The 19,831-nt window shown below is 51.9% G+C and overlaps 1 protein-coding gene across 5 annotated transcripts in view; it reads left to right on the top strand.

The window, feature by feature from the left end:
- Positions 1–16,434, top strand: part of TANGO2 (transport and golgi organization 2 homolog) — a 39,487-nt gene extending 23,053 nt beyond the window's left edge. For 3 of the 5 annotated variants that reach the window (XM_032875862.1, XM_032875860.1, XM_032875864.1), the window contains exons 4-9: positions 3,648–3,767; positions 4,348–4,462; positions 8,148–8,218; positions 12,079–12,232; positions 13,753–13,857; positions 15,384–16,434. In XM_032875862.1, coding sequence (XP_032731753.1) covers positions 3,648–3,767; positions 4,348–4,462; positions 8,148–8,218; positions 12,079–12,232; positions 13,753–13,857; positions 15,384–15,504 — 686 coding nt within the window. In that variant the 3' untranslated portion in view covers positions 15,505–16,434. The remainder of the gene's footprint in view (positions 1–3,647; positions 3,768–4,347; positions 4,463–8,147; positions 8,219–12,078; positions 12,233–13,752; positions 13,858–15,383) is intronic. The other 2 variants (XM_032875861.1, XM_032875865.1) reach the window with 2 other exon arrangements.
- The last annotated feature ends 3,397 nt before the right edge of the window (positions 16,435–19,831 follow it).

The raw sequence follows: 19,831 nt of genomic DNA, 5'->3' as shown, positions 1-19,831 counted from the left end.
TCATTCCGATTTATCAATTTTTTAGCATGCACATGTGTGTGTGTGAATGGGGGGAGGGGCAGAGGAAGAGAGAATCTCAAGCAGATACACCACTGAGCGCAGAGCCCGATGCAGGGCTCAATCTCACGACCCTGATTTCATGACCTGAGCCAAAATCAAGAGTCAGACACTTAACTGACTGAGCCACCCAGGCACCCCTGATGATGTTCAATTCATTTTTTTTTTAAGATTTTATTTATTTATTTGACAGACAGAGATCACAAGCAGGCAGAGAGGCAGGCAGAAAGAGAGAGGAGAAAGCAGGCTCCCTGCAGAGCAGAGAGCCCTATGTGGGGCTTGATCCCAGGACCGTGAGATCATGACCTGAGCTGAAGGTAGAGGCCTTAACCCACTCAGCCACCCAGGCACCACTGTTCAATTCATTTTTAAAAACCTTCTTTTCTCTCTGTTTCATTTTAGGTCATTTTTATTGTCATATCTTCACAATCACTAATCTTTTTTTCTGCAGTGTCTAATCTGTTTTTAAGCCCATCATGTATTTTTTTTTTTTATCTTACACAATGTAGTTTTTATCTCTAGAAATTCAATTTTTCTCTCTTACATTTAAGTTCTTAACTGTTGTAGCATGCAGAGTATAGTTTTATTAACTGGATATCCGTGCCTGCAAAATCTGACGTCTGTTTCTGTTCTAGTTCAGTTTTAATAGATTGAACTTTTAGTAAGCAGGGCTGTGGTTTTCTGCTTCTTTGCATGCTTGGTAATTTTTGGTTGGATGCCAAATGTTTATGGATTTTATCTTGTTGAGGACTGAATATTTTTGTGTATCTATAAATATTCCTGAGCTTTGTTTTGGGACACAGCCGAGATGCTCAGAAACAGTTTGATCCTTTCAGGTCTTGCTTTTAGGATTGGTTAAGTGGCTCTGAAGCTATGTCCTGTCTAAGGCTAATGATTCCCTCCTCCTCAGGCAGATCCTTCTATCTTCCCTGCCTGTGCTCCCTGGATCTTGAGGTTTTCTAGGCTGACTTCTGGGAACAGGCACTCTTCCCAGCCCTGTGTGAGCACTGTCTCCTCTAATCTTTTTTTTTTTTTTTTTTAAGATTTTATTTATTTATTTGAGAGAGAGACAGTGAGAGAGAACATGAGAGGGGAGAAAGTCAGAGGGAGAAGCAGACTCTCCAAGGAGCAGGGAGCCCGATGTGGGCCTCAATCCCAGGACTCTGGGATCATGACCTGAGCTGAAGGCAGTCACTTAACCAACTGAGCCACCCAGGTGCCCTGTCTCCTAATCTTTCTGGATGGTTCTTTCCTGGCCACAGTAGTTTCCTCACGCACATGTACTGATCAGTTGTCTGGTTCTGTGCAGCTCTCTCCTCTCTGGTCCTCTGTCCCAGGAGCTCTGGCTGCCTCAATCTCCCCAGGCTCCCAGCCCTTCTCCTCTGCCAGGGAGCCCAGTGGACTCTGCCTGGGCCTCCTCCCCGTACAGTGTCTTGGAGACCCTCTCCAGTCTTGGGGTTCACCTAGTTTGTTTCTTGTCTCAGAGATCTCTGTCCTTTGTTTTTTGATGTCCGGTGTCTTGAAACCCACTGTTTCATGTATTTTATTTTTTGGTGGTTTTAGGTAGGAGAGTAAATCTGGTCCCTGTTGATTGGCTGGATGTGGAATTCTTGTTTACTTTTCAGCGTTTGATTTGTTGGAGTTTTTTATGCATTCTGGATTGGTATGTTGGATAAATGTATTGCCTACTCATTTTCTTAATGACATCTTCTGGTAAGCAGAATATTTTCTTTTAGTTAAGTGTGATTTACTCTTTGATGGTTTATTCTGTTTGTGTCTTTGCCTACCCTAAGGCCTTAAAGATGTTTTCCTCTTTTTGCTTCTAGAAGCCTTTTGATTTGGGGTTTTGTGTTTAGGTCTGATTTATCTTACATTTTTGTACTTGGTGTGAGGTAGGGGTTGAGGCTCATATCTCACCCCCCACATCTCTCCAGTTCTTCTGACCTTATTTATTGAATAGATACTCTTTTGTCTATTGCATTGCTATGGCAACTTGGTTGAAAATCAGTTGAACCCATGTATGTGGATCTCTTTTGGACTTTTTTGTATCCCATCGATCTGTTCATCAATGCTGACACCAACATCACACTGTCTGGATTACTGCAGCTTTTTTCAGCAAGTTTTGAAATCAGGTGGTGTTAAGTCCTCCAGCTTTGTTCTATTTCAGGACTCCTTTGGCTCCTGGCTCTTTTGTGTGTGCATAGCGATTTTAGAGTCATCTTGTGAATTTCTGTAAAACAGAAAGCTTCCTGGGATTTGGATTTGGATTGTAGACTCTTCTGGCCGTTTGGGGAGGACTGTCATCTTAACAATATTGACTCTTCGGTTAAGGAACAGGGCCCATCTATCTCTCTTTTAATCATAGCTTCTTGACTTCTCTCAGTGCTACTCTGTGGTTTTCAGTCTTCAGGCATTACATGTTTTTCCTTAAATGTTTTCTTACGTTTTGTTTTGTTTAATGCTATTGTAAATGGTATTTTTAAATTTTCATTTTCTGATTCTTGCCTCTATTTACTTACCAGTTCTAGGAGATTTTTTTAAAGTTAATTTTTGGGGTGTCTGGGTGGCTTAGTCAGTTAAGCGGCTGCCTTCGGCTCAGGTCATGATTCCAGGGTCCTGGGATTGAGCCACACGTTGGGCTCCCTGCTCAGCAGGGAGTCTGCTTCTCCTTCTCCCTCTGCCTGCTACTCTGCCTACTTGTGATCTCTGTCAAATAAATAAAATCTTAAAAAAAAAATAAAATCAATTAATTTTTTAAAGTAATTTCTATATCCAACATGGGCTCAAACTTAGGACCTTGAGATCAGAAGTCCCATGCTCTTCTGACTGAGCCAGTCCGAGCCCCCCACGAGATTTTTTTTTGGAGGTGTAGATTCCTTTTGGATTTTCTTCACCTGTAATCATGTCTACAAATAAAGATAGTTAACTTCTTCCTTTCTGATCTTTCCATCTTTTATTTCTTTTATAGGTACAATTTATTATTATTATTATTATAAAAATGATTTTGCTGCTTTTGCCCCAGTCTTCAACTGAAATGATCCTCTAATCTAGGAAGACACTTTCCTGTGGCTTTAAGGTCCTTATCGACCCAGTGGCAAGGCCCCATGGAGGACTAACCATGGCCCAGGCCTGTGGGATGAAAATGAGACAAATAGGTGGGCCTAGATGTGCTCCGGGCTCCTAGCGAATCACCCACCTTAGGGCTTATGTGTCCTGCTGTGTCCTGTTAGGGGAGGACAGCCAGCGGCCCCGCACCTGATCCAGGATGTGGGCTTGGGCCTGGTGCCTTTGCTAGGATGTGGCTGCCACTGTGCTTCCAGCACAGTGTTGATCCAATGTTGATCCAAGCATCAGGATGCATTCCACACATGCCAGGCTCCACTGCAAGTTTTAGGGACTCCCATGGGCATCAGATGTCATCTTGGGGGCAGGGTCTCTCTCACATGCCCTGTGGGCTTTGGGGCTGCCTTGCCCTGAGTAGTTCAAGACCCTGTTCCTTAGCCCAGGCTGCTGGGCTGAGCATCTGTCTCCCCAGGACACAGGGACGGCGCAGTAGGTGCTCCTGGTGGTGACACTACCATCTGTCACAGGGCTTGACATGGAAGAAGGCAAGGAAGGAGGCACGTGGCTGGGCATCAGCACACGGGGGAAGCTGGCTGCACTCACCAACTACCTGCAGCCACGGCAGGACCGGGATGCCCGGGGCCGAGGTACCGTGGGACCCTGGTTCCGGGGGGTAGGGGGTGGGGAGGGCGGGCTTTCCTCAGGCACATGTGGTCCAGGAGGAGGAGGAAGGGGAATCAGGGTGTTTCTGGCTCTGGGACCCACTGGCTGGCATCACTGTGGGAATCCCCGCTCTGCCTGGCCCACGCAGCCCCTGCTGGCACAGACATAGTCGGCCCCTCTCAGGGAACACTCTCCATATTTGTGCCCCAGGCCAAAGTGTCACTTCTGGCTCTTGTCATTGTCCCCCTCCCCCCACCTGTGAGATGTTTGCAGAGCAGTACCCCTGGGAAGACAGCTCTGCGGACACACGTTGTCCCCAATGAAGGTTTTTTCCTCTCATGCTGTACTTCCGTTTTGGGCATAAGGGCAGAAATATAAATAAATAAATAAATAAACCCCAACAAAAACCGAGTTCTGGATGCAGACCTCCTTAGTTGCCAGGTCAGTGAGGTATGGCTGGTGTGGGGGTTTAAGTTTAGCCTGCACTGGCCCCACATCGGTCTCCCCAGGATGAGGGACTCCGCCCTGCCACCTCGGCCATGTATATCTGTCCCCTACCCACAGGTGAACTTGTGACCCACTTTCTGACTACAGACATGGACAGCTTGTCCTACTTGAAGAAGGTCTCTGCGGAGGGCCACCTGTACAACGGCTTTAATCTCATAGCAGCTGACCTAAGGTGGGTCTGCTAGGAGGGAGATGGTAGCCCACCGGCCACTGCCACGGAGCAGAGCTGTGGGCTTGGCAGGAAGTGGGATTCCCACCCTGCCACCCAGGTTGGGGTGCTATGGCAGCCTTTCCAGGGACATCGCACCTGGTGGGCATGGTGAAGCTTCCCAGGGCTGACTGACTGTTGTGGGGATGCAAGGAGCGGAACCCGGGCTTCTGGTGGCAGCGAGATGGTCACCAGCTCCTGCACATGAGCTGTGGCGTGACTGCAGCGGGCATCTGTGGTCCCGGGGGCACCCCTGGCCCACATTGGCCCCTTGCCCCTAAGGTCTCCTCCCCAGGCCTGTGGCTCAGGAGTGCCCTGTTCTGGAACTGCCCCTCACTTGCCCTGTTCTCTGGTGCGCAGAGGGGCCCCTGGAGAAGAAAGGTCCCTAGCAGCCTGGCTTCCCGGCAGTGCTGGCAGTCAGGTGCTGCTGAGCTCTGGGGCCTCCTGGTGGCTACTTTAGGGCCGTGTGTCTGAGCACATGGCGTGGCTCATCTCATGTTCTGCAAGGGGATCAGTGGGCAGCTCCCAGGGTCTCCCTGGTGTTGTCAAAAGGGGCGACAGAGCTGTCCCAGCTGCCCATGGGCCCCATCACCAGAGGACATGGAAGCTGTGCTGTACAGTCATTTGGGGAAAGTTTTCCCCTCCCTGGAGTCGGGAGAATAGGCAGGGAGCAGAGGCAGGAGGAAGGGGCCCCAAGAGGCCTGGAGCCTCAGGATTGCTGGCACTGGCTGAGAGTCAGGAGTGGGGTGGCTGGAACCTGGTAGGGACCTGTGGCCAGTGGGGCGTTTCCAGGCCCCGTGAGGCATACAGGGGTACAGTAGTAGCAAGCAGTTAGCTGCATGGCCATGTGGGGGTGGATGCTGGGCCCTTCCTGTGCAGCACCTGGCACTGCCGTCCCATGTGCAACTGCTGCGGCCAAGCTCCCGACGGGCTGCTGATGTGGCTGAGACCCTGCTGGTATGCGATGGGGCTGTGGTCCAGCAGCCCCTGGAGATAGTAGCCCCATCCTACTGATGAAGTTCTAGAACATATGTGAGATTCGGTGGGGTAAGGTCCGGAGCCGATGACCAAGAAAGAATTCTTGAGGTATCTTTGGTGCAGAATGGTGGTTTATTAAAACATGGGGACAGGACCCGTGGGCAGGAAGAGCTGCTACCCCGGGGTTGTGAGGGGTGGCAGGTTGTGTACCATGGAGTTGGGGGCAGGTAAGGAAAAGGAAGGTTTCAGTAGAATTTTCGTATGGTAAAGAGGACCTACAAGATACTTGATACTAGAGGCCCTGCCATTGCCAAGGTCATTTTGTCCTCTAGCAAAGTATTAACATTAAGATGGGTGGGAGATTCCCAAAGAATGTCACATATGTCCCACCCAGGAGTGAGGGTGGGGGAAAGTTGGAGGGTGTCAGCTTTTGCTTTGTCCTCAGCCAGCCTTCTGTTCCCTCATCACTACCAAGCGGGGACTGGGTTGGGGACACTGTTGACAGTCTTGATGCATAAGGCAGATCACGGCAGGTGGGAGGGTGGCGATGCCATAGCCGCAAAGGGTGGCCAGGGTGGAGAGGCCCTGGTGGTATGTCCTCGCCTTGGATGCCCCAGGGCCCATGTGCATTTCCCAGAGCAGGGTGTACAGAGTGGCTGGTGGATTCAGGCATTGGGTAGGAACAGGGCAGGGCAGCCAGGGTGGTCTGTGCTCCGTCCCATACTTGACAGATGTGGCCTGGGAACTGCAGGGGTTTTGTGACTTTGTCCTTTAGTGAAGTGAGCATCCATCGTCCTGCCCTCCTGCCCTCCCGCCCTCCCCTTGTGCACCCCCACTGCCGATGCCCCAGAGGTTAGTGAAGGTGGTCAGTTTCCACCCTGGGAGGTGGTCAGTACGGCACGGAGGGCCCATGACCAGACACGTGGCCTGAGCCCACCTCCTTCCTCAAGAGCCCCAGGCCAACTGTGCCTAGATTGTCCATTGCATGTGACCTGCTCAGCCCCACTCTTGCTGCACGGATCGACACACTGATGCGGAGGCTGCAGTGGCCATGGGAGGAGGTGGGTGCTGGCATGTGCACTTGCTGGGCCCGGCCCTCTCATTCTCACCATGGACAGCTCCCAGGGGGGAACTTCAATGCCTTTCTTGCCCTCCCTGTGCTGGGACCACCTTACTTGTCATTCTCTGTGCATCTGACCTGGTCTGGGAGACCAGTAGCCCAGCAGGACTCAGTGCTCAGCAGCCATGTCAAGTGCTGGGTGATGAGGGCCCTGTGCTCTGAGTGGACACCTGCGTGGGCAGGCGGCTCCCGCAGGTGGGCTTGGGCCCGTTGGTGCCTGAGCAGCTCTCCTGCCTCCTGGGACCACAGGGTCAGAGCCTCCCTCCCTAGACACAGCCCTCAAGGACAGGTGGTGGCCAGGGCAACTGAGGGAGTTGGCCGTCAACAAGCAACCCCAGTGGTAGGTGCCAGAAAGAAGTCAGGGTCAAGGAGAAGAGCTCCTCATTGCAGTCATGGCCAGTCCCTGACCAAGCACAGCAGGAGTTGATGTCTAATCCATGGGTCTTCATGCTTTCTAGCTTTTTGCCTATAAAAATTTCTGAAGTCTTAGCTAGATAGCTTAAGAAATGAGCCAGGGGCTGTGGGGAGGAAGAACAGGAGCAGAATGTGAAGCCACCTGGGGCCAGGTTGGGTGCAGCGGGAGGGACTCCCTGGCCGCCCCTCCCAGCCCTTTCTTTACAACGGTTCAGCTTGGAGGCTTAGGTCCCGATGTGGCGTTCTCTGCACCTGCAGGCCGGAAGGTGGCTCACAGGCCAGGAAGAGACCTTCTCTAGTTTGCAGAGAAGGCGGTTTTAAGGAAGATTTACTATGGTATTTATGAGTGGGAACATTTTCAGTTCCCAGCCATTTGAACTATTTTTAAATGCACACTCAGCACATAAAAGTAGGCAAATGGGATCTTTGGTGCTTTGTTCAGAAGCCTCTGTTGCCCTGGGGCATCCCACTGTGTCTGGAGGTGTATGGGGATGGGCTGTGGGGGTGGGGAGTGGTGTTTGCAGGCAGAGTGAGGTTATTGCCAGGGGTCTCAGATCTTAGCTCTGAGGCCCCTGGGAGGCTGGAGCCCTGACTAACTCCTGTCCTGACCCTGTGCTGGGGATGGTGATAAAGTCTTAGAATATAAGTGAGGTTCGGTGGGGTGCGGTCCGGAGCTGATGACCAAGAAAGAGTTCTTGAGACATCTTTGGTGCAAAATGGTGGTTTATTAAGGCACGGGACAGGACCCGTGGGTAGAAGAGCTGCTGCCCTGGGGTTGTGAGGGGTGGCAGGTTATGTACCATGGGGGGCGGGGGAAGGAAAAGGGAGGTTTCAATAGAATTTTCATATGCTAAAGAGGACCTACGAGATACCAGAGACCTTGTGGACTTGCCATTGTCAAGGTCATTTTCCCCTCTAGCGAGGTATTAACGTTAAGATAGGTGGGAAATTCCTAAAGAATGTCACATATGTCCCACCCAGGAGTGGGGGTGGGGGAAGGTTGGAGGGTGTCAGCTTTTGCTTTGTCCTTAGCCAGCTTTCTATTCTCTCATCAATGGGACCATGGAGATCACCAGGCAGTGAGAGATTTGGCACCCTGTGGCTCCCATCTGACCTTCTCTGTCCTCCTGTCCACAGCACGGAGAAGGGAGATGTCATTTGCTACTACGGGAACCGGGGGGAGCCCGAGCCAGTCGTCCTGGCACCAGGTAAGCCTACTCTGGCGGGCAGTGACAAGGTGGGGGCTGTTTCTGTGGGGACACTTCTGTAATTTTCAGAACCCAGGGCTCGGTCACATTTCTCTCCAGGGATTATGCTCCTTGGCCTTTGATGTGCCTTATGCCCCCATAGTGGCCCATGGCCTACACTTGGTCCACAAGTCAGGGCACCCACGGCAGGGCTACCTTCCCCTAGCCCAGAGCCGGTGACTGCCCAGAGAGAACTGAAAACTGACAATGTTTACAAAAGGACACAGGGGTCTCTTCTACCCCCAGTTCTGTGTGTTGGCCCAGAGGCCTTTGTGGAAGTATCTGAAAACTGCCCCTGTGATGCCCTCTCGCAGTTCTCAGTATTTGAGATCCTGTGACTGGAGATGCTTGTTTTCTGCTAAAGGGAGGAAGGAAGGGACACAGAGGGGGAAGGTGGAAGGGAGGGAGTGAGGTTGTTTCAAGTATGTCAGGTTGTTTCCCTGAGCTTGACCCTGCCTGATCATGTCACTTTTTAAAATTAACAGCTTTAATGAGATGTAATTCAGATATCATACTGTTGGGTCCATGGTCAAAGGAGCAAGACTGATACAAAGCGAAGATCAAGTAAAGCTTTATTTCGCGCTAAGCATCGAGAATCAAACTGACCAGCCAGGGCCGTCTCTTGCAAAGAGGCGACGACCGTCTGCCTTACAGACTAGCTTTTAAGGGCAAAGGCCATGTGGTTGGACCTGGCCATGCACGGTGACCAATGAGATTTTAATGCAGAGAAAGCTGCACAGTCCTGCTAGGTCACACGTAAGTGACCAATTGAATTACAATTTACCCTATAGTAGATAGTTGAACTAGCCTATCACCTTGGTCAGAATGGGCGCCCAAAGGGCGGGGCCCATACTCCTTGGTAGCTAGGAGACGGTATGCGCCCCCCACCAATTGGATACCTCCACCTGGCCTGACCCACCCTTGTATTTGGGCTTTGTTACCTGGGACTGGTTTCCCGGACTTGTAAGTTCCTGAAGGGGGAGGGGCAGGGCCAGGATGGAGCTGCTCTGGCTAAACAGGCCCTTACAATACAATGTACTCACATACACTGTATCATTCGGTAGGTTTTAGTCTATCTGCAAAGGTGTGCAACTATCACTGATATGGAACCCCGTGACATTTTCATCACCCCAAAAGAAACCCCTGTCCCCATTAGCAGTCACCCCCCCACTCCCCTCCACCACTCAGTCCCAGACAGCCACTAACCTCCTTTCTGTCTCTGTGCATTTGCTTATTCTGAACATTTCATGCAAGTGTAATCAGCCAATATGTGGCCTTTTGTGATTTCTTTTTCCTTCCTTCCATCCTTTCTTCTTTTTAATTAACATATAATGTATTATTTGTTTCAGGGATACAGATCTGTGATTCATCAGTCTTACAGAATTCACAGTGCTCACCATAGCACATACCCTCCCCAGTGTCCATCCCCCAGCCACCCCATCCCTCTCACCTCCCTCCCCTCCAGCAACCCTCAGTTTGTTTCCTGAGATTGAGTCTCTTATGGTTTCTCTCCCTCTCTGGTTTCATCTTGTTTCATTTTTGGCTCCCTTCCCCTTTGATCCTCTGTCTTGTTTCTCAAATTCCTGATAATCAGTGAGATCATATGATAATTGTCTTTCTCTGATTGAGTTATTTTGCTCAGCATAATACCCTCTAGTTCCATCCATGTCATTGCAAATGGCAAGATTTTGATGGCTGCATAGTATTCCATTCTGTATATATAGCACATTTTCTTTATCCATCCACCTGTTGTTGGACATCTAGGCTCTTTCCATAGTTTAGCTATTGTGGACATTGCTGCTGTAAACATTGTGGTGCAGGTACCCCTTTGGACCACTACATGTGTATCTTTGGGGTAAATACCCAGTAGTGCAATTGCTGGGTCGTAGGGTAGCTCTATTTTCAACTTTTTGAGGAACCTCTATACTGTTCTCCAGAGTGGCTGCACCAGCTTGCATTCCCACCAACAGTGTAGGAGGGTTCCCCTTTCTCCGCACCCTCGCCCACACCTGTCATTTCCTGACTGATTAATTTTACCATTCTGACTGGTGTGAGGTGGTATCTCACTGTGGCTTTGATTTGTATTTGACTGACTTCTTTCTTAACATCATGTTTTCAAGGTCTCTCTGTGTTGTAGCACAAATTAGGGTTTCATTCCTTTTTACAGCTGAATAATATTCCATTGTCTAGATAGTCTACATTTCATTTTCCCGTTCATCTGGCTGATGAACCCTTGGGTTGTTTTCAGCTTTCGGCCATCGTGGATCATGCTGCTGTAGACATTTATTTTAAGTTTTTGCACAGACCTGTGTTTTCCTCTTTCTTATGCATATACTTAGGAGTGGCGGTGCTGGATGGTAAGGTAACTGTTTAACCCCCTTGGGGAACTGCCAAACTGTTTTCCAAAGCAGCTCCACCATATACATTCCCACCAGCAGTATATGAGGTTCCAATTTTTCCACATCCTCACCAGCAGTTATTATTTTTTTTTAAAGATTGTTAAAATTTAAAAAATAATAATCTCTATACCCAGTGTGGGCCTCAAACTCAAGACCCCGAGATCAAGGGTCTCATGATCCCCTCACAGAGACAGCCAGGTGCCCCTGTCTGTCTTTTTGATTACAGCCATCCTAGTGGGTGTAAAGTAGTGTCTCCTGGTGATTTTGGTTTGCCTTTCTCTGATGGCAAATGATGTTGAGCATCTTTTCATGTGCTTATGGGTCATTTGTATGTCTTCTTGGAAGAAATGCCTGTTTAGACCCTTTGACCATTTTTAAATTGGGTTGCTTGTATTTTTATTTTTGAGTTGTAGTTCTTTTTCTCTTTTTTTTGAGGTTTTATTTTTTAATTTTTTAAAGATTTTATTTACTTAGGGATGCCTGGGTGGCTCAGTCAGTTAAGCGTCTGCCTTCAGCTCAGGTCATGATCCCAGAACTCTGGGATCAAGTTCTACATTGGGCCCCTTGCTCAGCAGGATGGGGGGGACTGCTTCTCCCTCTCCCTCTGCTGCTCCCCCTGTTCATACTCTCTCTCTCTTACTTTGTCAAATCAATAACATCTCAAAAAGAAAAAGATTTTATTTATTTATTTATTTATTTAAGAGAGAGCATGAGTGGGGGAAAGGGGCAGAGGGAGAAGCAGACTTCCTGCTGAGCAGGGAGCCTGATGCAAGACTTGATCCCAGGACACTGGGATCATGATTTGAGCCAAGGGCAGACACCCAGATGCCCCTAAAATTTTATTTTATTTTTTAAACATTTTTTTAAGATTCTATTTATTTATTTGTCAGAGAGAGAGAGAGAGCATAGGCAGGCAGAGTGGCAGCAGAGGCCCATTCTGATGTTGGCCAACTCCCTAACCACTGACTGATATCCAGCAGGTATCCCTCTGGCCTCAGGTTGCTGTTCTCCCACTCTTGACCTTCTCAGGGAGATTGACACCTTGCAGCTTTTTCCTAACTTAGAGATGGGAGTGAGATGGGGAGGTGGTTCCTTCTTGAGGTTCCCCTTTCTTTTGCCTCATTGGAATTCAGGTTGTCAATTTATCATCATTCTGTCCATCAAGCCTGCTTGGTGCTTGTGCCTTAAGTCTCCTGTGAGTGCCCTGCTATGCTGAGTTCTCACCCTTTGCCACACAGATGGGTTAGGAATGTGCATGGAGAAGATGCTGAAGTGTGGGGTGGTCTGGGCTCTGTGTCCCTGCCCATACTCCTAGTCCCTTGCCCAGTGCTTGGTAGGTGGGTAATCTCTGAATTACTGACATTTACCCTGAATTCCCACAATGGGGCCTCTGCCTTGGTTGGACTGTCCCCTTCCCTGCAGGAACGTATGGACTAAGCAATGCGCTGCTGGAGACGCCCTGGAAGAAGCTGTGCTTTGGGAAGCAGCTCTTCCTGGAGGCCGTGGAGCGGAGCCAGGCTCTCCCCAAGGATGTCCTCATTGCCCAGCTCCTGCATGTGCTCAACAATGATGAGGCGTGAGTGGGCGGAGCCTGCTGGGACAAGGAGAGGGTCCCACTTCTTCTCTAGTCCTGGGACATAGAGGCAGGCTGGCTGTGCTGCCCTGGGAGGCTTGTGGAGGTGACTGGGAACAGCTCCTCAGCCCGGGGGTGCCCGGTAGACATACTGTTCTTTGCTCTTCTCCTAACTGCTCCCCTCCTGGGTCAGTATACTTGGAAGCTCAATGCTCTCAGAGGCTCGGTGTGGGCCTTTGTGGGCCAGAGTAGCTGGAGGTTCCCCATGTCTGCACACAACTGGTGGGAGATTCTAGAAAGCTCCAGATGCTCAGCAAACCACAGAAGCAAGCAGCCAGCCTGGGAGTATGTCTGGGGGTTAACTGTCCTTCCCACATGCTGTCCTACGAGTGCTATGGCACAGACACACCTGTCCCAGGAATCGCCTGGGGGAAAGGAACTCCTGACCCAACTTCCCTAAGGTACCTCCATGGCCTCTGCACACAGTACTTGGCTCAGGGACGCCCACCCCCTCCACCCCCACCCCCACCCCTGCCACATGTCATGGCCATCCCCCCTGGGAGTCAGAGGTGCTGGCCATGCTACCTTCCTCCCATGCTGCAGTGTCACCCATACTCAGGCCAGGCCCCTATCCTGCCTAGATGACCCGATAACCCCTCAGAGAACCCCAAAGGGCTGCCTCCTGCTTCTCTCTACTGGAACCCTTCCCTGCCCCTTGCTTACTCTCCATCTCTTTTTGGAACCACGAACCATGGGACCTTCAGCCTCAGCATAGCCACCCCTCAGGGAAGCCCTAATTGGGCTGGTCCAGCATCCCATGCTCAACTGTATGTAAGTCATGTGGCCCCCAGTCTCTTTTCTGTCACTCCTGCTGGCCTGAAATGGGGTCCTGGCCGCTTTGACAGTTGTGGTCCCAGCGCCAGCTTCAGTGACTGGCAAGTTGCAGGGCTCAAGTGGGCTCCTGTCATGTGGAGAGATGCCCATAGGGTACCTCTTGGGGCAGGCAGTGTGTGTGTGTATGTGGCTGGGGACCCCTCAGCCAGGCCCCTGCCCCACAGCACCCCAACCGCTCAGACCTCACCAAGACAGGTAGGTGAGTGTGCTCTAAGAGATGACATCTGTCCTTCCCCGGGGGCAGGGAGTGCGGGGAGATGTTGCCTCCACTGGTCTGACCAGATGGACCACCTCCCCCCACAGCATTTGCTGATTCAGCAGAGCCTTCCCCAGTGCTGAGCTCATAGGTGCTCCTGTCCCTGGGTCCTGGGAAAGCTCCTGGGGGCCCTGGTAGGGAGAGCTGGCCTGGCAGTCCCTGTTTGGCAGCCTGGGCCCAGTGACGGAGCCCTAAGTAAAAGACTGGACTGAGACTTGAGGCCTTCAGCAGAAAAGTGCCCAGAAAACCTTGTGGCTCCCAAACCACCTTGTGAGGCTGGTAGGCTCCTTGGGCACTGCAGGCCTTGAGGATGGCAGGTGGGGCTGTGGGTGGATGGGAGGGGGTGGCAGTGACCCCTCCTCTGTCCTTCCAGGCAGCTGCCAGACCCAGCCATTGAGGACCAGGGCAGGGAGTATGTGCAGCCCTTTCTGAGCAAGTACGCGGCTGTGTGTGTACGCTGCCCGGGCTATGGCACCAGGTATGAGGGGCTGCTGGGTGCGTTCAGTCCTGTCCCATGAGGAGCCCTGCCTTCCCTGAACTTTCTGGATCCCAGAGCCTCTGCCCTGTTTATAGGCAGCTGCCATTTCAGCTTGTGGGGCTATGGGGCCAGCAGATACCACAGGTGACGGCTATGCGCAAAATGCTCACCGGCCCCCAGGGGCGCTGCAATGTTTCCTGGGCTGCTTCCTGCTCCCTATGCAGCTATGAGGGGGCTGGGATGGCTGTGGGCGCCCTCAGGTTCCAGATCCCTATGGGGCCAGAGGTCTCACTGCCTGGCTCTTCCCCTCACTTCGCCCTCTGTCCTTGTGTCTGTTACATTCTGTGTGTGACCAGGGCAGAATTAAGTCATTTCAGCCGGGACATCACCCAAGAAAGGGGCAACTTCTGGTCTCAGGCACAAGGGGGGAGGGAATGCCTGGGAAGGAGAAACTGTTGGCATGGGTGTCTGCTGTCCCAATAAGTTCCTTCTGTGCCTCTCTCCTTCCTGAACAGAGGAAGATTGGCTCTGTGTGCCTGGGAGGTCTATCCCATCCCTGTGATTCTGTCTGGGGCAGCCTACCTGCTGTACTTGGAGGTGGGTGGGCTGCTGGCCCAGCCAGGACGCCCTAGGAGTGCTGTTGCGCACCTGGCCCACCTGGCCTGGAGACAGACTGTGGCCTTGGGCAAAGCAACATCTTCCTGGATTCGGCTTGAACCAGGCCCCGTGGGTACCAGCCTTGTGCCGGCCTGGTGACCGGTAGTGTGGACTGTGATGGATAGGCCAAGCTCTTGGGGGTCGGTGGCCACTAAGGACTCAGGGATGGGGTGCATGGGTGGTGACAAGTGCTGAGAGATGCCACGATGATACCACATGTACTCTGGGTACATGGTGAGGTCAACACATAATGCTTGGTTTTCGAGTTCAGGTTGGCCCGAGTCTTCCATCCTCCCGCAGATGACAGCTTCAAGCCCTCTAGCTGGGGGATGGGATGGTAGGCAGGGCCAGGGTGGTGCCAGGGCCCAGCACTGGTGCTCCAGAGCCCAAGGGTTGTATGCTTGAATGGTGGCCTTTCCATTCTCAGGCTTTTCCCTTGGCAGGTAGCAGGGCATCTGTTCTCTCAGGCTTCTCCAGCACAGACTTGTTTTCTCGGCTAAATTACATGCTTATGTGTACCCACGTGCATGAGGCAGAGTGCCAGGTCTGCTCCCTGGCCAGGTGTGTGGCTGCTGGGTCCAATCCTGAGTGGGACCCCCAGTCTTCAGCATGCGTGTGCCTACTCTGGGTATCAGCCTGTACTGGGGCTGCTTGGGGACCTGGTACCTGCCCTCTCTCAGGGAGAGGCAGGTGGTAACAAAGTGAGGACTGTCCTTAGGGACAGCTGGCAGGAGGAGAGAAGGTGTGCTGAGCATTTGGGATGGGTAGTCGGGGAGGAAGACAGGAGAGGGTTCCTGGTAACAGAGACCTCATTTGGGGCTCTACCAGGCAGGCAGAGGACTGAACATAGGCCCCCTGCTCTCTTTCAGAACCAACACCATCATCCTTGTGGACGCAGATGGGCACGTGACCTTCACAGAGCGTAGCATGCTGGACAAGGACCCCTCCTGCTGGGAGACCAGCACCCACGAGTTCAAGCTGCAGAGCTAACCCCTCTCCGTGGGTGTGGCCATTGGGCTCCTGGAAGGCCCTGCCTCGAGGACCAGTATGGATAGGAGCCTCCTATAGCCACACACACTGCCTGTGACTTGGGCAGGACCAGGGCCCTTGGTGTTTCTGTGACCTGTCCGTGTCCACGTGTCCAGCTCAGGGTCTGCCCTTACGCCAGTGGGAGTGACAAGAGTCCCGCAGCCCGGCTCGGGGCAGGCCCAGGTGTGCTCTGCGTGTATGAAGGCACCTGGGCCTGCACCCTGTCCAAGCATAGAGGCACACACTCAAGGCATATGCTTCCATGCACACCTGCAGGTGCATGGGCACACGTATACATGTATAGGTAACAGATGGGCACACGCATGCTCAAACGCACACACTGATCCTAGCGTATACACATATGCATACCAGACAGACAGAGATGTGCCTCTCACATCTGCAGGCGCTGCCGGCCAGTGGGTCTTTGCTTTGATCAAAACAACAGGGTTTTGTGTTTAAAAGACTTGTGTTTAAAAGTGGCTCCCTCTCTCCTGGGCGTGGTCTACTTCTGGACAGTTAGACTTGCTCTTGGAGAGGGGGCTGAAGGATGACAAGAACCCCAGGAAAACCCACTGTCATAACAGAAGCACAGGCTGGTTGGTGGTCTTTTGTGCCCTGGAGGGGGGTGGTCTCCTGTGTGCATGGGGTAGCCCTGTTGGGGGAGGAGGGTGGTCCTCCCTGAAGCACCAGGGGTCCTGTGTATGCTGGGGCACCTTGGTAGGCTCTCAGGCACCTACCTGCCCACTGGAGGTCATGGGTCTTGGGAAGGCCCTCTCAATGAGGGGACACAGCCAACCCTTGCTGTTTCCCTTCTCCTTGGGAAGTCAGACTTCATAGGAATCTGTACTTGAATGTGAGACCATGATAATAAAATCCTGAGGCTGTGGTGAGTCAGTGCATTTCAGGTCCTTGTGTGTTGGGGGACAACTGTGCAAAGGCTCAGTAGGGTTGCTCTCCTGGTCTACAGGAGCTCCCAAGGCACACCCACCAGAACAGGCCTCTTTCCACTTTCTTCTTTTGCTCATGGGTTCCTGAGCACCATGATGGAAACCCGAGGGGCCATTGGCCTGTCCATCTGTCTGTCCTTGGGCAGAGGCTGGGGTTGGCGAGAGCCTGTATGCATGGGACATGGTGGGTGCCAGTTACAGGGCCTCCTGAGCTGGGCTGAGGGGCCAGGGACTCATCTGGGTATAGTGGGGAGCCCTTGGGGACCACCCCATGGAATGGTGTGGTCAGGCCTACACTTGGGGTAGACTCTAGAGGCCAGGGTATGGTAGGAATTGATGGGTTTTGGGGCAAGGGGGCAAGTGGAGTCTGTCTCAACCCTAAGACCCTGGTTTGTGGCAAGTAGTCAGGAGTTCCTGTCCCTAGCCCAGACTGAGCATCAAGGGGTTCAATGTGTGTCCAGTGCTGAGACCCAGGCTTCCATTGGCCTTTGCAGCTGGCCCCCCAACTTGGCCTTTGTAGAGCCAATGAGAGCTTGGGGTGAGGTGTGGACCTGTACCCGGCCCCACTTGCCTTTTCAACCCTTCCCTCTCTTCACCCTGAGCACCCCTCAGGGGCCTGATGCCCTCCTTGGCTCACTTTGAACTCGAGGAAAAGTGCTTGAGCATGGTCAGGTTTGAATGGGCCCCTCAGTGGTGGCATAGCCCACACCCCCAGGCCCAGGGACAAACGCTTGTTGGCTGAGCCACATCAAGCCAGGCTGTCAGCCCGGGCACTGCTGATGCCCTTCGTCTGCCTCAGTACCCCATGCCGGCACCCACCCTGGCCGGCATGTCTGCCTTCATGGGGCACCACCGGGCAGGTGCAAAGCCATCTGATGTTTTTCTCTACCCCAGGGACAGGGCCTGTACGGGGATACCCCAGCCCTCAACTACCCTGGGCTCCCCAAGTGCCTGAGCCCCCTGAAGAAGGGGCAGCCCAAGATGTAATTCTATTATGCGTTAAGTTGTGTGCCCCCCAAAAGATCTGTTGGCCCTAGCCCCTGTATCTCAAAATGTGACCTTAGGGTCTTTACAGAAGTAATCAAGATAAAATGAAGTCATTAGAGTGGGCCCTAATCAAGTATGACTGATGTCCTTATAAAAAAGGGAAAATTTGGACACGGGGACAGGCATGCAGGCAGGCAGAATGCCCTATAAGGACTGGAACTATGCTCTCCCATGCCAAGAAGCTACCAGAAGCTGAGAGAGACTGGGAACAGATCCTTCCCTGGTGCCTTTAGAGGGAGCATGGCTTTTTGATGGCTCTTTGATCTCAAACTTCTGGCTTCCAGAACTGTGAGACAATAAATTTCTGTGGTTTAAGCCACTCGTTTGTGGTACTCTGTTATGGCAGCTCTAGCAAACTAATATATTTGTGACCTTCATTTTACAGATGAGGAAATTGAGGCTTGAGGAGCTACCATAACAGTGTCTCAGTCCCTGGGGACATAGGGAGGCAGAGCCATGGGGCCAGGAAGGAGCAGGATGAGGATAAGGCATGTCTTGGGGTTTCTCCCCCTTGTAGACTCATGGTCCTCCTATGTTGGTTTCACCTGCTGCCCTGCACCCCCCCAATCATGTCATTTATCTTGCCTCTGCCACTGCCCTTGGTTGTACTTTCTGCACAGCTTTGCTGTCCCTTCTGGTTGAAGAACTATTTCCCCCAAATACTGAAACCACACTCTCCCTCACATCCTGCAGCTCTTTGGTAAAGTCTTGGGGGAGGCATCCTATCTGAAGCTGCAGTCAGCCCTGCCTTGGTCCCTGCTCTATTTTCTATAGCAGTTAGCGTGGTGATATGCTATGTGTTTTGCTTGATTGTTTCTTGTGTGTCTCCCTGTCAGAACAAGAGCTTTAGGAAAGCAAGGCCATTCCTGTCTTGTCCATCACTGTATCCTGATGCCCAGGCCAGGTAGACATTTGAACCAAAAATGACATTACTGGCACTTCCCAAGCCCCCATTTATTTAGGCCTTGAAGTGAGACCCTTTGTGTGGTTAGAAGGGACCCTGGGAAGCTGCATGTTGTAGAAGTGCTTTTTTTTTTTTTTTTTAAGATTTTATTTATTTATTTGACAGCGAGAGAGAGAAGAGAGAGCAGGAAGACGAGCAGGAGTGGGAGAGGGAGATGCAGGCTTCCCACCAAGCGGGGAACCTGATGTGGGACTCAATCTCAGAACCCTGGGATCATGACCTGAGCCGAAGGCAGACGCTTAATGACTGAGCCACCCAGGTGCCCCGAGAAGTGCTTTTGACATGCCACACAGGAAGGGCTGGATCTGACCTTGGCATGGCTTAGCTAGTCATCAGATGTGTTGGATCCGTGAGTCCCCGACATGGTCCTCTTTTCCCAGATGGAGGGGGAATTTACCTCCTTTTCAGATGCGCCTTCCTAGATGAACTGCTCCTGCTCTCTGGCTCTAAGTCAGCCAGTTGAAGCGTGTTGGCATGGAGGCAAGAGGTGTGGAAATGACTTGATATGGAAGCCAAGTCTGAGTAAACAAGACCATTTCAGGAATGCAGCCTGGCCTTGAGGCTTGTCTTGGCAGGTCTTGAGATCCCTGCCTTCAGCCTGCAGAGACACCCCCCTCCCCACCCCACCACGAACACCTTATCTTTTGGTCTCATCTGCCAGCAGTTAGCATCATCCAGGCCCTTTAGCAGAGACCTGCCTCATGGGTGAGCTGGGCTCAAGTGGAAAACTAGGAACCAGAGGGAAAAGTTTCTTCCCTCAGTTTGGGCTAGAGCTCCAGCTTCTAGGCATCCACCTAAGGCTGGAGTCAGATGGGAACTGTAGGGAGGTCGTGTGGGAAGGCCACGTGGGAAGCCAGCTATAGTGTGTTGGTGTGAGGTCTCAAGTCTGAGGCAACTCACCAAGCAACAAAGTGTGGAGAGTTCACTAAGGCTGGATGGTGGCATGCCAAGGGTTCCCATGAGCTCTGACCACTGGGCCAAGGAAAGCAGTTGGCCCAGCCATGGGGAGACTGGCCTCCCCTGGCCAAGTCCAGGAGCTAGAACCTCATGGGGCTTGGTCACATTTTTATTGTGAAGTGCCTGGTGCTGACCACTGGGGCAACTGGGTGAACAGAGAGGGGCAGAAAGGGAGGGAAGGGCCTGGATAGGCCTCTACCTTCCTCAACTAGCAACATTCTCTCTCCCCACCTTTTTTAATCTTTTCATTTTCATTTTGAAATGATTTCAACTTACTAAAAACTGGTCACCCAGTTCCCCCAAATGTTAACACCCTATCTCTAACTACAGTAAAATGATAACAACCAGGAAATTCTCACTAATACTACTACCA

The sequence above is a fragment of the Lontra canadensis genome, unplaced genomic scaffold (genome assembly GCF_010015895.1).
Source record: "Lontra canadensis isolate GAN:19392208 unplaced genomic scaffold, GSC_riverotter_1.0 scaffold57, whole genome shotgun sequence".
In the NCBI taxonomy this organism is placed as follows: domain Eukaryota; kingdom Metazoa; phylum Chordata; class Mammalia; order Carnivora; family Mustelidae; genus Lontra; species Lontra canadensis.
Note: the sequence above shows the minus strand (reverse complement) of the source record. Positions and strands in the feature narration are given on the sequence as shown.